The 20,071-nt window shown below is 45.1% G+C and overlaps 1 protein-coding gene across 2 annotated transcripts in view; it reads right to left on the reverse strand.

Annotated features, from left to right (window-relative positions):
- Positions 1 to 20,071, reverse strand: part of ATXN2L (ataxin 2 like) — an 88,133-nt gene that overhangs the window by 952 nt on the left and 67,110 nt on the right. The window contains exons 21-22 of one of the 2 annotated variants that reach the window (XM_070944511.1): positions 3,426 to 3,635; positions 221 to 401 (exon numbers count right to left, since the gene is read on the reverse strand). In XM_070944511.1, the coding sequence (XP_070800612.1) occupies positions 221 to 401; positions 3,426 to 3,635 (391 nt within the window). The remainder of the gene's footprint in view (positions 1 to 220; positions 402 to 3,425; positions 3,636 to 20,071) is intronic. The other variant, XM_070944510.1, reaches the window with a different exon arrangement.

Here is a 20,071-nt window from a genome sequence, read left to right on the forward strand (position 1 = left end):
ATCTGTTACCTGCAGGGCAAGCCCTGCCCAATTGCCATCAATGCTCAATCAATTCTTCAGAGTAGCTAATTTATCCTGATCAGAAATGCGGACTACAAAATCTTGTAATTTCCACCCATATGGACATGCTAGATGGGGATAACAGTTTGGTACATCAGAGGGCTCATCTTTCCTATTAATCGACCTTCTCCCAACCCCTGGCTTCAAATAACAGACTTACCTTGGTGGTGCCCTATGTATGTGTAGGGGGATGGTGTGGAGGCGGAAAGGGTGGGCACACCACTCTGGGGCACACCTCCTTGAGGGGGTCCACCATGAGTCTGTGAGGAATGCAGTAACATGACTTGGGGAGCTCCAGGGTGAGGTGGTGGGGCAGCTGCAATTCCAGTCTGGACATGGGCCTGTAGTAGACAAGAATAGTTTTGAGGATTTTAATAAACCATACACCAATTTATCACTAGGCCACCAGAGAAAATGCCAAATTTTCTAATTTAATTTAATTTAATATTTAAATTTATATACCGCCCTTCTCCCGAAGGACTCAGGGCGGTGAACAGCCAGAATTAAAAAAAAATCAAATACAAAATTTAAAAACAATTTAAAAATAAACATTTTGGCCCGACAGTTAAAATCCCCCATTAAAAATCCAAATTAAAATATACAATTGGAGAGATTAGGCCAGCCGGACTTGATGAAATAAAAAGGTTTTGAGGGCCCGACGGAAAGTAGGTAAGTCCGGAATTGTCCATATCTCCGGGGGGAGCTCGTTCCAGAGGGCAGGTGCTCCCACAGAGAAAGCTCTCCCCCTGGGGGCCGCCAGTTGGCATTGTTTGGCTGACGGCACCCGGAGGAGCCCCTCTCTGTGGGAGCGTACTGGCCGGTGGGAGGTTCTCGGTGGCAGAAGGCAGTCCCGTAAATATCCAGGCCCTAAGCCATGGAGCGCTCTAAAGGTGGTCACCAACACCTTGAATCGCACCCGGAGGACCACCGGGAGCCAGTGCAGCTCACGCAGGAGAGGTGTTACATGGGTGCGCCATGACACTCCCATAATCACCCGCACGGCCGCATTCTGGACCAGTTGGAGCCTCTGGGTGCTCTTCAAGGGGAGCCCCATGTAGAGAGCATTGCAGTAGTCCAGGCGGGAAGTGACGAGGGCATGAGTGACCGTGCATAAGGAGTCCCGATTCAGAAAGGGACACAACTGGCGAATCAGGCGAACCTGATAAAAAGCCCCCCTGGCCACGGCCATCACATGCTCTTCTAAAGACAGCTGTGCATCCAGGAGGATACCCAAGTTGCGAACCCTCTCTGTGGGGGCCAACGACTCACCCCCAATAGTCAGAGATGGCACCAACTGACTATATCGGGACGCTGGAAGCCACAGCCACTCGGTCTTGGATGGGTTGAGCTTGAGCCTGTTTCTCCCCATCCAGATCCGTACGGCCTCCAGACACCAGGACATCACGTCAAGGGCATCATTGGGGTGGTCCGGGGTGGAGATGTACAGCTGGGTGTCATCAGCATACTGATGGTACTTCACCCTGAAACCACGGATGATCTCACCCAGCGGCTTCACATAAATGTTGAACAGAAGGGGCAAGAGGACCGACCCCTGCGGCACCCCACATACAAGGCGCCCCGGGGTCGACCTCTGCCCCCCCGTCAACACAAACTGTGACCGGTCAGAGAGGAAGGAGGAGAACCACCACAACACGGTGCCCCCCACCCCTAACCCCTCCAACCGGCGCAGCATGATACCATGGTCGATGGTATCAAAAGCCGCTGAGAGATCTAACAGGACCAAGACAGAGGAACAGCCCCTGTCCCGAGCCCTCCAGAGATCATCAACCAATGCGACCAATGCAGTTTCCGTGCTGTGCCTAGGCCTGAAGCCCGACTGGAACGGATCGAGATAGACCGCTTCATCCAGGTACTGGGGAAACTGTCGTGCCACCACACTCTCAACAACCTTCGCCAGAAAGCGAAGGTTGGAGACTGGACGATAATTTGCTAGAACAGCCGGGTCCAGGGAGGGCTTCTTGAGGAGGGGCATCACCACAGCCTCTTTCAAGGCGGCGGGAAAGTAGCCCTCTCTCAAAGAAGCGTTAACAACCCCCTGGAGCCAGCCTTGTGTAACCTCCCGGGAAGCCAGCACCAACCAGGAGGGACATGGATCCAATAAACAAGTGGCCGCACTAAATCTACCCAGAATCCTGTCCACGTCTTCAGGGGTCACTGGGTCAAACTCCTCCCAGATAACGCTCTCAAGACCTGTCTCCGTCACCCCACCTGTATCTACCCAGTCAGAGTCCAAGCCTTCCCGAATTTGAGCGACTTTGTCATGCAGATACTGAACAAAATCCTCAGCCCTGCCCTCCAAGGGGTCCTCCTGCGCTCCCGGATGGAGCAGGGAGCGGGTCACCCTGAACAGGGCGGCTGGGCGGTTATCTGCAGACGCGATAAGAACGGAAAAATAATTAAACTTTGCCATTTTTATCACCACTAGGTAGGTCTTAATATGAGACCTTACCAGTGTTCGGTCGGATTCGGAAAGGCTAGCCCTCCAACTTCTCTCTAGGCGTCTTTTCCGGCGCTTCATCTCTCTCAGCTCCTTGGAGAACCAGGGAGCTAAGTGAGATCGGCGGCGGGTCAGAGGCCGCAAAGACACGACACAGTCCAAAGCTCCAGCGGCCACCCTATCCCAGGCGGCCACCAGGTCTTCAGCCGGGTCGTGAGTCAGAGCCTCAGGGAAAGGCCCAAGCTCCGTCTGGAACCTATCAGGCTCCATCAGGTGCCTGGGGCGGAACCACCTAGTCGGTTCTGCCTCCCTGCGGCGGGGTGTAGTGGTTTGAAGGTCAAGTTGAAGGAGAGAATGGTCAGACCATGACAAGGGTTTAATCACTACATCCCCTATATCTAAAACATTCAGCCACTGGCCAGAGTTGAAAACCAAGTCCAGAGTGTGTCCCCCTATGTGTGTAGGGCCATGAACTAACTGGGTCAGGTCCATTTAATTTAAGAACATATATTTAGCAACTGATGTAACTCATACCACTGAAATTTAGATGAGGCACTTAACCTAATTCCAAGTATTGTTCAAAGAATATTTAATAATGAAATATTATTAAACAAATAATTCATGAAACAATTGCTGTTCTTGGTGCAAATACTGATACAATCTTTGCTCAAACTTAATGTAGTATCCTATTGATGACTTTTAAATGTTTGTCCAAGCAATCCTAGTAGACAAAATTACCCTGACATTTCTCTCATACATCAATTGCCGCGAAAAATGTTACTGGTCATTATTCATCTCCTGGGTTGTCAAACACCACTCTGAGTATTTATGAGGACAGACACTCTGAAATGTCTTCCATGGTCAAAACTGCTGCCCCTTTTCCCTTCCCAGAGTCAGGCATACTCGCCTGAGTGACATGGGCCATGTTGGTGTATCCGTGCTGCAGCTGCTGATGGGCATGAATGGCATAAACTGCTGGCTGTGGGAAACCGTTCTGTGGAGACTGAGTACTGGGCCCCGGGGTTATGGATGGTGGTGTAGCTGTCAGTGTAGCTGTGTGGTACAGGTTCTGCTGCTGCTGAGCGCTGGCCAAATGAGGGGGCTGTCCAGCTTGGTGCTACAGTAGAAAGCACATGAGTCACACTTCAACTACCAGTTTGAAGAGCAAGATTTGAAACTCAGGTTAGTGTACATTTATCTGTGGGAAGGATGGGGAATGACTCATTTTATTAAATTTGTATTAATGGCATTATATTATTATTATTTTAAATAGTATTTATTGAAATTCCAACATATAAAACAAACAGTACAAAAAACACACCACAGACAAAAACACAGAAAAAGACATAGCAAAATTTTTTCACTAATGACAGCTTTTCTATATCGGTATCTCTAGCATAACAAACATATTTACAAAAGTTCTAATTCTATATATCTCTATAACAGATTATCCTATTTTTTTTGCATCTACTCTCAAGCCAGGGATACCATCTGTTCCAAACTTGATAGTACTCGGTTTCTTCCCTCTCCTTCATTTCCATAGACAGTCTGTCCATTTCTGTAGTGTCATATTTGTTTTATTATAATTTGGTCTGGAGGAATATCTGATTGTTTCCAGTTCTGTGCTAGGACAATTCTACTTGCGGTTAATATATGTAATGTTATATATTGTAATTTTTTCTCCACTTTCCCTTCAAAAATGCCCAAAAGAAAAAGTTCCGGCTTCATCTCTATTCTCTGTTCAGTTATCCCCTCCAACCACTTTCTTATCTTACACCAGTATTTTCTAATCTTAGGGCAGGTCCACATGTGGTAGAACGCTCCTTGTTTATGACCACACCTCCAACATTCCGGGGACGTATTCAAGAACATCTTGGCCTATCTCGCTGGTGGCAGATGCCATCGATAAAACATTTTGTAAAGGTTCTCCTTATAAGCAGCTGACATCGTTAGTTTGTAGTTTCTCTCCCATAATTTATCCCATTGATCTAATTGAATATTGTGTCCAAAATTTCTTGCTCAGCTAATCATTGTCTCTTTCACAGAATTGTCTCTTTCCATTTTAAATTTTAACAAAAAATTGTACGTTTTTGTAATCATTCCCCCCCCCCCCATTCCTAATAGTATCTTATCAAGTTCCAATTGTTCTGTATATATACCATGTTGTTCCCGGTCTTTTTTATATTTTGTTCTAATTTGCAGGTATGGCCACCAATCAATTTTTATCCCCTGGTTTCTCAAATCCTGCTCTGATTTTAAATTTCCAAATTCGTCTAAAAGTTCCGAGTATCTTACTACTTTGTTTATATCCAATACATTGGGATAGATTATGGCCTCCATTGTTGATATCCAAACTGGAACTTTCATATAATGATTTTTCCTTATATTATCCCAAATATTTATCAAAGCATTTCGCACTAATGTCTCTGGTTTTATTTTTTCCTTCCCATAAAAACGCATGCCAACCCAATTGAAGATCGTGGCCTTCCAATGTTAATACTCTCTTATTTCTTAATTGAACCCAATCCTTTAGCCACGTTATTGCTGCCGCTTGATAATATAATTCCCAATCGGGTAGGCTGAAGCCTCCTTTGGTTCTAGAGTCCTGAAGAAGTTTGCGTTTTATTCGGGATTTTTTTCCCAACCAAATAAATTTACCGGCCAGTACACTCCCACAGAGAGGGACTCCTCAGGGTGCCGTCAGCTAGGCAGTGTTGACTGGCGACCCCCAGGGGGAGGGCCTTCTCTGTGGCAGCACCTGCCCTCTGGAACGATTTGCCCCCGGAGATACGGAGGATATCAGATCTACGGGCTTTTCGCCGCGCCCTAAAAACTTTTTTCTTCCATCAAGCAGAGCTGGCGTGAAATCCCCCCCCCATTTTTGAGATATTAGATTTTTTAATTGTTTAATGGGTTTTAGTCGTAAGGTTCTTAATTTTCGGCCAAAGAGTATAATTCTTTTAAATTTTTAAATTTTGTATTGGATGTTTTTTACTTGGCTGTGCACCGCCCTGAGTCCACCAGGAGAAGGGCAGTATACAAATTTAAATAAAATTAAATAAAATTTAATTTAATTTAATTGATCAAAAAATGCTTTCCCTAATCTTTTTTTCCCATTGTCCCTTTTTCTTTGGTTACATTGTATTTTCTAACATTAATAAACTTATTTTTATACATTTCTATACATTTGTTATATATGTATTTTATACTTCTAACTTCTTCCCTGTGATTATTATTCTTTATTTCTCGACTCAAGCCATTCATACTGTTATACGTATTCATATGCTACAGACAGCAGTAGAGGAGGCGCAAGCCGCCGAATCACTGAATAGATTGACGGAAGAGATACAGAAGCTGGGCAACCCCCTGGCAGCTAGAAGTGGGGAAACCGTCCATCAGGGAGAGGTGGAATTACGGGAGGACACTGAAGATGAGGGAAATAATCATGATGATGTCCATCAGTTGAGAGTGGCTAGCAAGGAGCATAGATGGACAGAGGATCGAAAGTTGTTCTCCTCATGTATAGGGTGCGGCGGAAACCACCCGAGAGCTATGTGTCGCCATAAAAACACCATTTGTAGACGGTGTGGGAAGAAGGGTCACCTAGCACAAGTTTGCCGTGCCGCGTTGCTTGCCCCCCCAACTGGACAGACTTCAATTTGAAATGGGGGGGAAGCGTGGCCCACCGAGGCTAAGAACCCCAGAGGACAAGTGTTTTACTATTAACACAGATGTGTGTTGTTCAGAAAGGGTGAACAATCAAACCGGGATGCCAGGAAGTAGTAAAATTTACATTACTGCCTTTATTGCGGGATGGAAGTGGATACAGGGTCGGCAACAACAATTGTATCCTGGCAGACTCTACAGAAATTGGTGCCACACGGAGCCGAGCGGAAGCTTATGCGTAGTCGTATTCGTTTGAGAGATTATCAAGGAAGTAACATCCCCATTAAGGGTAGCGGAACGTTCCACGTAGAATATAAAGACTTGTCCGGGCCACTTAAATTGGTTGTTGTTGAAGGTGCACTGCCTAACCTCCTGGGACTGGATTGGTTTGCAGCATTGGGGCAAGAGATTACCGGGGTTCATAAAATACGGGGAGAAACCATCAGAGAGTTGAGTAAAGAGTTCGCCGATGTGTTTGACGGAAAGTTGGGAGAATATAGGGGTACCCCGATATCCTTCAGTTTGGACCACAAGGTGGCCCCAATAAGAATGAAACCGAGGAGGGTGCCATTTGCACTAAAGCCCAAAGTTGACGAACAACTAGATAAATTGATTCAGCAAGGCGTACTGAAACCAGTGGACCATGCCAAGTGGGAGACCCCTATAATGACGCCAGTGAAACCAGACGGGTCGGTCCGAATTTGCGTGGATTATGAAATGTACGGGAGTTCATGGCTTCCATGACAGCCATGGACCTGACCCAGTTAATTCATGGCCCTACCCACACGGGGGGAAACACGCTGGATCTGGTTTTTGTCTCTGGACAGTGGTTGAGTGATCTTGAGATAGGGGATATAGTTACCGAGCCCTTGTCATGGTCAGATCACTCTCTCCTTCGTCTTGACCTTTGAACCGCTGCACCCCGCCGCAAGGAGGCGGAGCCGGTAAGATGGTTCTGCCCCAGGCGCCTGATGGAACCTGATAGGTTCCAGATGGAGCTTGGGCCATTTCCTGAGGCTCTGGCACACGCCTCGGCTGGAGACCTAGTGGCCGCCTGGGATAGGGCGGCCGCTGGAGCTCTGGACCGGGTCGTGCCTTTGCGGCCTCTGACCCAGCGCCGATCTCATTTGGCTCCTTGGTTTACTGAGGAGCTAAGGGAGTTGAAACGCCAGAAAAGACGCCTAGAGAGTAGTTGGAGGGCCAGTCTTTCAGAATCGGACCGGACACTGGTAAGATCTCATATTAGGAATTACCTAGTGGTGATAAAAGCAGCGAAATGTAGCTATTTTGCTGCTCTTATTGCGTCATCAAATAACCGCCCGGCCGCCCTGTTTAGGGTGACCCGGTCCCTGCTCCACCAGGAAGCGCGGGAGGACCCCTTGGAGGGTAGAGCCGAGGATTTTGTTCAGTATCTGCATGACAAAATCACTCAGATCCGGGAAGATTTGGACTCCGACTGGGTAGTCGCAGGGGGAGGGACTGGGGCAGGTCTTGAGAATGTTATCTGGGATGAGTTTGATCCTGTGACCCCTGAGGACGTGGACAGGATTCTGGGTAGACTGAACGCGACCACTTGTTTATTGGACCCGTGCCCCTCCTGGTTAGTGCTGGCTTCCCGGGAGGTGACGCGAGGCTGGCTCCAGGGGATTATAAATGCTTCGTTGGGTGAGGGTGACTTCCCCGCCGCCTTGAAAGAGGCGGTGGTGAGGCCTCTCCTCAAGAAGCCTTCCCTGGACCCAGCAGTGTTGGCTAACTATCGTCCGGTCTCCAACCTTCGTTTTGTGGCGAAAGTTGTTGAGAGTGTGGTTGCGCGACAGCTCCCCCAGTACCTGGATGAAACAACGTATCTAGATCCGTTCCAGTCGGGCTTCAGGCCTGGGTACAGCATGGAAACGGCATTGGTCGTGTTGGTCGATGATCTCTGGAGGGCTCGGGACAGGGGTTGATTCTCTGTCCTGGTCCTATTAGATCTCTCAGCGGCTTTTGATACCATCGACCATGGTATCATGCTGCACCGGTTGGAAGAGTTAGGGGTGGGGGGCACTGTTCTACGGTGGTTCTCCTTTCTCTCTGACCGGTTGCAGTCTGTGTTGGCAGGGGGGCAGAGGTCGACCCCGAGGCCCCTCGTATGTGGGGTGCCACAAGGGTTGGTCCTCTCACCCCTTCTGTTCAACATTTATGTAAAGCCGCTGGGCGAGATCATCCGTGGTTTCGGGGTGAAGTTCCATCAGTACGCTGATGATACTCAGTTGTACATCTCCACCCCGGACCACCCCAACGATGCCCTTGAAGTGATGTCCTGATGTCTGGAGGCCGTGCGGATCTGGATGGGGAGGAACAGGCTCAGGCTCAACCCATCTAAGACCGAGTGGCTGTGGTTTCCGACGTCCCGATATAGTCAGTTGACGCCATCGCTGACTATTGGGGGCGAATCGCTGGCCCCTACGGAGAGGGCTCGCAACTTGGGCGTCCTCCTGGATTCACGGCTGTCTTTAGAAGAGCACTTGACGGCCGTGACCAGGGGGATTTTTCATCAGGTTCGCCTGATTCGCCAGTTGTGTCCCTTTCTGGATCGGGACTCCCTACACACAGTCACTCATGCCCTCGTCACCTCCCGCCTGGACTATTATAATGCTCTCTACATGGGGCTCCCCTTGAGGAGCACACGGAGGCTCCAACTGGCGCAGAGTGCGGCCGCGCGGGTGGTTATGGGAGCAACATGGCGCTCCCGTGTGACACCTCTCCTGCGCGAGCTGCACTGGCTCCCGGTGGTCTTCCGGGTGCGCTTCAAGGTTTTGGTTACCATCTTTAAAGCGCTCCATGGCTTAGGACCTGGTTATTTACGGGACCGCCTACTACCACAAATAGCCTCCCAACAGCCGGTACGCTCTCATAGAGAGGGGCTCCTCCGGGTGCCATCAGCCAAGCAGTGTCGACTGGTGGCCCCCAGGGGGAGGGCCTTCTCTGTGGGGGCACCCACTATCTGGAACGAGCTCCCCCCAGAGATACGGAGGATCCCGGATCTGCGCAATTTCCGCCGTGCTCTTAAGACCCTCTTATTCCAGCAAGCCGGCGTGGCCTAATTTTTCTCCCCTTTTTTAAAAATTTTAAATTGAAATTTTAATTTGTTTTAAATTTATTGGGATTTTAATTGTCGCGGGCTAAATTATTTAATTTGGTTTTAAATTGTTTTTAACTTTTGTATTTCTGTATTTTATCCTGTGCCTGTTCACTGCCCTGAGTCCTTCGGGAGTAGGGCGGTATACAAATTTAATAAAACTAAACTAAAACTAAGGGCTCTTCAACATAATGCTTATCCGTTACCAGTGGTGCAGCACTTGTTACATTCGTGGGGGTGGGTGGGTGGGTAAGATGTTCGCAAAGTTAGATCTTGCCCAAGTGTATCAGCAGCTCCCTGTAGATGATGCCACTGCAGAAGCCCAAACAATCGTAATGCATCGGGGGGCGTTCCGTTGTCACTGCCTACAGTTTGGGGTGAGCGTGGCCCCAGGGTTGTTTCAAAGTCTGATGGAACATTTGTTAAATGGCATCCCTGGGGTTGTGCCTTATTTTGATGACGTGCTCATCTCCACTACCAATAAAACGGAATTATTTGAACGACTTCGACTAGTGCTACAAAGATTTCAAGAGGCTGGACTAAAGGTAAAGGAAGAAAAGTGTAAAGTAGCAGTAAATCAAGTAGAGTTCCTGGGATACCTGGTCGATGCATCCGGATTGCACCCCACCAAGGAGAAAGTACAAGCAATACAGGCTGTGCCAACACCAAGGAATAAGATGGAACTCCAGGCCTTTTTAGGGCTCCTCAATTTCTATAGTGTGTTTTTGCGACAAAAGGCATCTGTCGCTGAACCACTACATTGACTATTGGGAAAAAAGGTGCCGTGGGTATGGGGGCGCAGAGAAGCAGCTGCATTTGTGGGGGTAAAAAAATTAATTTCCTCGGATAGCGTCTTAGTTCAGTTTAATGAACGTCTGCCATTAGTCCTGACGTGTGATGCATCCCCGTTTGGAGTCGGGGGAGTTTTGAGTCATCGCCTTCCAGACAATCGTGAGGCTCCAATAGCATTCTTTTCTAGAACATTATCATCTGCCGAGAGAAACTACAGCCAACTTGATAAAGAGGCATTGGCTGCGGTGGCGGAAATTAAGAGATTTCACAAATATGTTTATGGAAGGAGATTTGATTTAGTGACAGATCATAAGCCACTTATGGGACTAATCGCGGGGGACCGGCAAACACCGCAGGTCCTGTCCCCAAGAATGATGCGGTGGACAGAGTTCTTAGCAGCATATAGTTACCGACTTATACATTGACCCGGCATAGAACTGGGCCATGCTGACAGCCTAAACCGATGTCCGCTACCTAATCTAGTGGAGGATCCAGCTCCAGCAGCATCAGTACTGCTGATTGAGACCATGCCATCCGTTCTTGTTACGGCCACGGAAGTGGCAACCCAGTTGAGAAAAGACCGAACAATCATGCAAGTGTTAAATTGGGTATGGAGGGGATGGCCTAAAGAGACAGGGAGTGTAGAGTTTAAGCCATTCCGGGCAAGGCAATACGAACTTTCAGTGCAGAAGGGTTGCCTATTGTGGGGGAATCGGGTAGTGATACCCTCAAGGCTAAGGAAATCATTATTAGAGACTCTACATGAAGGCCACCCCGGAATTGTAAGGATGAAGGCATTGGCCCGTAGTTATCTATGGTGGCCAAATATAGACAAAGATATTGCAGAGTGGGTGGCGTTGTGTCAAGCATGCCAGGAATCGAGACCAGCACCTCCTGCAGCACCACCACGGGACTGGGAAACACCAAAAGGCCCCTGGTCTAGAATACATCTTGATTTTGCAGGGCCGATAAAGGGGTCCTTCCTAATTGTTGTGGATGCCTATTCCAAATGGCTGGAGGTGGCCATAATGAGGTCAATCACGACGGATGCTGTTGTGAGAGTATTAAACAAAATGTTTGCGACACATGGGTTGCTGGACGTGTTAGTATCAGACAATGGGCCGCAATTTACGGCAACAGCATTCAAGGTATTCCTAGTAAACTGAGGAATACGCCACGCCCTGGTCACGCCATTTCACCCCGCGAGTAACGGGCAGACGGAGCGAATGGTACGAGCGACGAAAGAGGCCTTGACTCGAATGGGTCCAGGGGACTATCAGGACAAACTTTATAAGTATTTGTTCAACCAACACGTCACTCCCTGTGTAGCCACCGGAAAGAGCCCAGTTGAATTACTTAAGGGTCGCCGGCTGAGAACAAATTTAGATAAAATACACCCCGATTATTCGACAGAAAGCCTCAGACTGGGAAAGTACAGTCAGAACCTTTGAGCAAGGTGATCTAGTATATGCCCGGAATTATACTGGTCAACCCATATGGATGCCGGCACAGATTACAGATGTTACAGGTCCCCGTTCATACCGGGTGGAGATCGAGGATTGGCGCCTGTGGCGCCATGTTGATCAGCTTCAGAGCCGAGTGAGGGGGACAGTCGTTAGGGAGCTGGAAGAAATAAACCAGGGTGGGAATCTAGAAGAGCGAGTGTTTTTTTTTTTTAGTTTAGTTTTTATTATATTTGTATACTGCCCTTCTCCTGAAGGACTCAGGGCGGCGAACAGCCATGATAAAACAACATACAAGACAAAATTTAAAAAAACATATTAAAACAATTCGATCTTTGGCCAAAATTAAAACTTCCAATTAAAACCATTTTAAACCACTTTTAAAACGCAATTTAAAATCATTTATCCCGTCAGACCGGCTTGCTGAAATAATAGGGTCTTCATAGCTCGACGGAAGGCGCGGAAGGTTGGGGATCTTTTGTATGTCCGGGGGCAATTCATTCCATAGGGCAGGAGCCCCCAGAGAGAAGGCTCTTCCCCTGGAGGTCCCCAGTTGACATTGTTTGGCCGACGGCACCCTGAGGAGGCCCTCTCTGTGGGAGCGTGTCAGTTGGTGGGAGGAAAACGGTGGCAGAATGCGGTCCTGTAGGTAACCAGGTCCTAAGCCAAGGAGCGCTTTAAAGGTGGTAACCAACACCTTGAAGCGCACCCGGAAGACCACCAGGAGCCAGTGCAGCTTGTGCAAGAGGGGTGTTACATGGGAGCGACGAGTGGCCCCCATTATCACTCGCGCAGCCGCATTCTGGACCAGTTGGAGCCTCCGGGTGCTCTTCAAGGGGAGCCCGAAGTAGAGAGCATTACAATAGTCCAGACGGGAAATGACGAGGGCGTGAGTGACTGTGCGCAAGGCGTCCCGATCCAGAAAGGGATGCAACTGGGAAATCAGGCGAACCTGATAAAAAGCCCCCCTGGCCACGACCATCATATGATCGTCTAAAGACAGCCGTGAATCCAGGAGGACACCCAAGTTGCGAGCCCTCTCTGAGGGGGGTAAGATCTCATCCCCAATAGCCAATGATGGTGTTAGCTGGCTATATCGGGACGCTGGAAACCACAGCCACTCAGTCTTGGAGGGGTCGAGTCTGAGCCTGTTCCTCCCCATCCAGATCCGCACGGCCTCCAGGCAACGGGACATCACGTCAAGAGCATCATTGGGGTGGCCTGGGGTTGAAATGTACAACTGCGTGTCATCGGCATACAGCTGACACTTCACCCCAAAGCCACGGATGATCTCGCCCAGCGGCTTCACATAAATGTTAAACAGGAGGGGCGAGAGGACTGACCCTTGTGGCACCCCACAAGTGAGGAACCTCGGGGTTGACCTCTGCCCCCCCGTCAACACAGACTGCGTACGGTCAGAGAGGAAGGAGAACCACCGTAACACGGTGCCCCCCACTCCCACCCCCTCTAGCTGACGCAGCATGATACCATGATCGATGGTATCAAAAGCCGCTGAGAGATCTAGGAGGACCAGGACAGAGGAGCAACCCCTGTCTCGGGCCCTCCAGAGATCATCAACCAATGTGATCAATGCCGTTTCTGTGCTGTAACCCGCTCTGAAGCCCGACTGGCATGGATCTAGATAAGACGGCTTCATCCAGGAACCGAGGAAGCTGTCTCGCCACACTCTCAACAACCTTCGCCGTGAAGCGGAGGTTGGAGACAGGACAATAATTAGCTAATACAGCCGGGTCCAGGGAAGGCTTCTTGAGGAGGGGCCTCACCACCGCCTCTTTCAGGGCGGATGGGAAGATGCCCTCACTCAACGAAGCGTTGACAATCTCCTGAAACCAGCTTCGTGTAACCTCCCGGGAGGCCAGCACCAACCAGGAGGGACACGGGTCCAATAAACATGTGGTAGCGTTAAGCCTCCCCAGAATCCTGTCCACGTCCTCAGGAGTCATAGGGTCAAACTCCTCCCAGATAACATTCTTAAGACTCATCTCCATCATCCCATCCGAGGCTACCCAGTTGGAGTCCAGGCCGCCCCGAATCTGAGCGATTTTATCAAGCAGATATTGCACAAAATCCTCAGCTCTACCCTGCAAGGGATCCTCCCTCGCTCCTACCTGCAGTAGGGAGCGGGTCACCCTAAACAGGGCGGCTGGGCAGTTCTCTGCAGATGCAATAAGAGTGGAAAAATAATTAAATTTCGCCACTCTTTTTTTAATTTGATTTATATGCCACCCTTCTCCGGAGTCTCAGGGCGGCTTACAATGCGTTAAGCAATAGCCTTCATACTTTTGTATATATATACAGTCAGCTTATTGCCCCCACAAACTGGGTCCTCAATTTACCTACCTTAGAAAGGATGGAAGGCTGAGTCAACCTTGAGCCTGGTGAGATTCGAACTTACAGTAATTGCAGACAGCTGGTGTTAATCATAATGCTATCAGTCTGCTGAGCCACCAGGCCACCAGACTCTTATTGCCACTAGGTAGGTCTTGATATAAGACCTCACCAGTGTTCGGTCAAGTTCAGTGCAGCTGGCCCTCCAATTGCTCTCTAGGCGTCTTTTCCGGCACTTCATCTCTCTCAGCTCCTCGGAGAACCAAGGAGCCAAGGAGAGGGACAACAATGCAGTGAAAGGGTATCTGAAGGGCTGAGGCCAGTGCAGAATGGAACACCTGTTATTGAGGGTTCATTGTCACGGAGCTCGTCTCGCTTTTCCCCATCTCCAACTGAGGGATATGTTCAGGAGGGGCCCCCAGAGAGTATGTGTAAGCCATCTGATGTAGTTGAAGAATCGTTGAGAATGCAGTCGACGTGTGAGGGCCCGACAGAAATACAGGAGAACCGCCAGTTGATGCGAAGCCGCCGTATCTGGATGATTATGTTTGTGGTATACGAAGTTTCCCCGAGGAAGACGGAAGGGGTGTTATGTCCACGCAGGCGTGAGCAGAGACTTCTGCCACGCAGGTGCGGGACATATTTTAATGTTATTGGTTAAGGCTGATAGTTTTCCTTTAAAAGGGGCTATCAGCCGGAAGTTGCATGTTGGTTTTACTGAGTCATTATCTGCAATAAACATTGCTGCTAAAGTTTGGCTTCTCATCTGTATTCCTACTCCCACACATTCCACATACCATTTATTCCATATTATATAATAGTCTGTCTCTTCTTTTTCTTTAATTTCTTTTGTTAATTTGTCCATCTCAGCACATTCTAAAACTTTTTCTATCACTTCTTTGTCTGTTGGGGTCCTTTTCTGTTTCCAATTTTTTGCATATGTTATTCGTGCAGCTGTTATAATATGTAGCATCAAGTATTTTATTTCTTTGGTATATGTTCTCGTGAGTCTTCCTAAGAAGAACGTTTCTGGTTTTCTTTCAATTGGTTGATCTATTATTTTTTCTATCCATTTCTTTATATTTGTCCAAATTTTTTTTGCCACCGGGCACGTCCACCATAGATGGTAATATGTTCCTTGAGTTTTCTTACACTTCCAACACGTTGAGGTATTATTGGGAACATCTTTGCAAGTCTTGTCGGTGGAAGATGCCATCTATAGAACATCTTCAGCTGGTTTTCCTTGTATGCCGTGGATAGTGTTAATTTTGAATTTACTTGCCACATTGTTTCCCATCTCTCCAAATCTATTGTATAATTAAAGTTTTGCGCCCATTTGATCGTGTCTTTCACTATCTCCTCCTCCATTTTATATTGTAATAGAAATTTATAAATCTTACTTATTAGCTTCTCATCTGACCCTAATATGATTTTGTCTAGTTCGTGTTGATCTGTTTGTCATATGTTTTTGTGTCTTCTTTATATTTAGATTGGATTTGTGAGTACGTCTACCAATCAATATCTCTGTTTAGGTCCAATTCCAATTCTTGTTTTGATTTCAATTTTCCTTGTTGTTCTATTACATCTTTATACCTTATTGTTTTATTTAGTTCTATTAAGTTTGGGTGTTTTACTGCTTCTATTGGTGAAAGCCAAATTGGTATTTTTGCATATTGCTGTTTTTTAATTTTCAACCAAATTTGTAATAACGCATTCCTTAATATATGTCTTTTGAAGTAACTATGTGTTCTATATTTTCCATCCCAAAGGAATGCGTGCCAACCCACTTGTAACTCCTGCCCTTCAATTGTTAGTATTCTTTTATCCTTTAGTTCTAACCATTCTTTTAGCCACGTTATGCCAGCAGCTTGGTAATATAGTTCCCATTCTGGGAGTGCTACTCCTCCTCCTATCTTTTGTATCCTGTAATAATTTAAATTTAATTTGTGGTCGCCTTCCCTGCCATATAAATTTGAATGTTATTTTATTTAATGTTTCAAAAAACTTTTTTCCCAATTTTATTGGTATGACCTGAAATAGGAATGAGTCTTGGCAAAATATTCATTTTGATGGTGGAGATCCTTCCCAATAATGATATCTGTAAATTTCTCCAATTGTCCAAATCTTTATCTGTGTTATTATTTTATCATAATTGTCTTCTTTGATTGATGAGCCCCTTGTCAATAGCCCAATCCCTAGGTAGTTTTTCTTAGTTACTTGAATTTGTATGTTTTCCAAATCTTTTTCCTGTTCCTTTGTAAGATTTTTAGTTATTAATTTTGATTTGTTTTTATTAAACTTAAGTCCCGACACTTCTCCGAATTCTTCTAATTTCTTAAGTAATTTTGGTCCTGATTCTAGCGGTTCTTCTACTATAAACACCAAATCGTTGGCAAAGGCCTGAACCTTGTATTCTTCTTTATCTTTAAACCTTTAATTTCTTGATCCTCTCTAACCTTTTACAAAAGGATCTCCAACGTTAATATATACAAAAGTGGAGAGAGTGGACATCCCTGCCTTACCACTTTTGTTATGCCAAATTGTTCTGTGGTGTCATCGTTCATAATTACTCTTGCCTTTTGTTTTGTATAGATTTCCCCTATCTTTTTTTCAAATTTTTGTCCCAAATTGCAAAAATTTTAGTTGCCCCATTAAAAATTTCCAATTCAAATTAACGAATGCCTTTTGGGCATCAAGGAAAACCAGTGAAGCTTGTTTTTCCGGGTGTGATTTGTAAAATTCTAATGTGTTTATTATTATTCTCATGTTGTTCTTGATTTGTCGGCCTGGCAGAAATCCATTTTGGTCCGGATGTATATGCTTATTCGGTACTCTTTTAATTCTTTCTGCTATAATTACTGCAAATATCTTATAGTCCGTGTTTAGTAAGGAAATTGGTCTATAGTTTTGTATTAGATGGTGGTCCGTATCTTCTTTGGGGATAATAGTGATTATTGCCTCTGTCCAGGTTGTCGGAATTTTTGCATTTTCCAGAGCCTCATTGTATAATTCTAACATTGTTTCCCCCAATATTTCCTGTAAATTTTTATATATTTCCACCGGTAGCCTGTCTGGACCAGGTGTTTTATTGTTTTTTTGTTTTTTCAGTGCCGATTCAAATTCAAGTTTAGTTATCGGCCTATTTAGTATCTCTCTTTGTTCTTCTGTAATTTTTACCATTTCTGATCTTTCAATATATTGTTTTACTTTTTCCTCCTCTATTTCTTCCTGTTTATATAAATTTTAAAAAAAATGTTTGAATAATTTCCTTTTTGTCTTCTCTTCTATATTGCATTACCCCTTTTTCGTCTCTGAGTTGAGATATCATTCCTTTATCTTTTTCTTTTTCCAGTTTATGTGCCAGCCATCTACCTGTTTTGTTTGCGAATTCGAAATAGTTTTGTTTTGCCATCTTTATTTTCTGGGCTATTTCTGTTTGATTTATCAGGTTTATTTTATGTTTGGTTATATTCCATTCCTCTCTTACTTTTTTGCTTTGGGGTTCTTCCTGTAATTTATATTCTAATTTTTTTAGTTCTTCATATAATTTATCTTGCTGTCATCTCACCTTCTTTTTCTTCCCTATATATGCAATCGTCAATCCGTGTATATATGCTTTTGTCGTATCCCAAATATTTTGTAAAAAGGTATCTTCTTTTTTTTGTTTATTTTAAAAAATGATTCCAATTCCTTTTCTAGCATTTGTTTAAACCTTTTTTCTCTACATATATTTTGGTTCATTGTCCATCTCCTAAATCTTATTTTCCCCTTCCAATTTATGAGTATTGGGTTATGATCTGCCCATTCGTTTACCCCTATCTCTATTGTTTCTAGACCTGTCCGGATATCTGCAGTCATCCAGGCCATGTCGATTCTGGACCACGATTGGTATGGGTGGGAGTAAAATGTATATTGGTTCTCATCTTCATGTGTCTCCCTTCATACGTCTCTCAATTTTATTTCCGAAGCCATATTAAAAAAATTTTTTGGTAGTGTTTCTTTCCTTTTTTTATTTTTCTTATTACTCTTGTAGTCTTTTTTAACATCTACTATAGCATTATAATCTACAGTTACAACAGATATTTTCATAATCTAAATCTATTACTTTACTATGTAGTTCTTTAAAAAATTCATGTTGATTTTGATTGGGGGCATATATTATTATTAATAGTGATTTTTTTCCCTTTTATTTCTAATTCAACCATCACAATTATTCCCTCATCTGCGTAGATTAGTTTTGATTTAATCCTTTCTTTTACATAGACCGCTACTCCCCCCCCCTTTTTTTTTATCAATGATGTATATAGTTTTCCTAATTTTGGATTTTCTAATAGTTTTTGGTATCCTTTTTTAATATGTACCTCTTGAAGGCATATCACATCTGCTTCCAATTTTCGTAATTTTGTGAATGTTTGTGTTCTTTTCTTTGGTGCATTTAATCCATTTGTTGTGGCTCCGATCCCCGAGCCCATCTTATCGGAGGAAGAAGGCTCCGAACATGAAGGAGAGGAGCCGGCCAGGCCTCCCTCTCCAGGCCCCTCCTCTCTGGCTATGCCTCAGGTGTCTGCCGAGGGAGAGGAGATTGGCCAGGAGCCAGGTGTCTCCGATGACAGCGATGACGGTGATACGTCGTTCCTGGATCCACGCCAATGAAGGCGAGATAAACGTTTGCAGCAGATGAGGAGACGTACCAGGGATTAAGCTGAGTCACTGGACCACACCCCACAGGCTATATAAGAGAGTGTGGTGGCCATTTAGACTCTGTGACGGACAAAGCTAACTTCTGGCTAGTCACTTTGTACAACGCCTGAATCTGCTGAAGGTTTCTGTTTGAGCTGGACTGTTTTTGAAAACTGTGTGTATTTGTTGGTGTTTATCTGGTGGAGGAAAACTCCCTCTTCTTGAAGTAAAGCACTTGGCAGACGGTTATCGTATTGCTGCCAAGTTCCTGATAACGAACCTTGTGTGTGCCAAGTAATTCTTTAACCCCCGGCTGGCTGTTTGTGTGTGTGTGGGGACGAGGATAGAACACCATTTAAGTTTGCTGAGAGAAGTTTAATTGCCTCTTCCATTGCCTAGTGTTGTTGTTTTTTGGTGTTTCTTGTCTCCATCCACGTTCTTGCTTTCGCCCCTTCTCTTTCCTCTTGTTCTTTTTCCTGGCTGTTTCTTATTTCTCTTTCTTGCTCCATTTCTTCTATTTGCTCTTCTTCCTGGCTTTTGCTCTCTGTTTCTTCTTTGCTTTCCTGTTCTTCTTCCTGTGTGAAATGAAGATTATAAAATTCTCTTGCTTTCTCTAGTGTGTCTACTTTATACTTTTTATCTTGCCATGTAATTAGAATCCCGTCTGGTGTCAGCCATCTAAACATTACTTTGTATCTAACCAATTGGGTTGTTTAAAATTGATATTGTTGGCGTTGGTTTCTAATCCTTCGTGGTATTTGTTTTAAAATTATAATTTCTTTACCCTTGTAAATCAAAGTTTCTTCTCGTGATTTCTTGTATACTTCATCTCTGGTTGTTCGCTTAGTAAATCTGACATGTACTTCCCTCACCAATCGGTGTCTTATGTAATTAGTATGTACTCAGTAGATTTCATCTATCTGTCCTCTTATTTCTGTCTTGTCTCTCTGTATTATTTCTGATACTATCTCCACCATCTTTTCTCCCAGGTCTTCATCTTTTTCTTCTACTATATTTTGAAAGTGCAGAAAAAAACGAGGCTTTCTCCATTTCCAACATTGCTATTGAGTCTGATAACTCCTTATTTAGTTGGAAAGATTTTTGCTCCATTGTCTCCACTTTTGTCTCTACTTGATCTATTTTTGTTTCCATTTTTTTGATTCTTTGTTCATTTTCTGTTATTGTTTGTTGAATGTCCCCAATTTTATCATTCATATTTTTAATGTCCTCTTTTACTTCTCCAATTTCATTTTTGATTTCTGTATGAAACGTTTTCATTTCTTCATGATTACCTGCCATTTTTTCTTGTGTTTTTAATAGGGTTTCTTGAATCATCTGGAACATATTTTGCATAGTGTTTAATGTCATTTCCGGTTTTTCTTTTCCTATCATATTATCTATCGTTCTTTGCTGTAGTGGTGTATGCCAATGTTGGTGTAGGATTTGTAGTTGTTTTTTTTTTCCTGTTTTGGCTATAGTTGTTGT

The sequence above is a fragment of the Pituophis catenifer genome, unplaced genomic scaffold, assembly GCF_029215685.1.
Source record: "Pituophis catenifer annectens isolate HBS135680 unplaced genomic scaffold, rPitCat1.0.hap2 SCAF_5, whole genome shotgun sequence".
NCBI lineage: Eukaryota > Metazoa > Chordata > Lepidosauria > Squamata > Colubridae > Pituophis > Pituophis catenifer.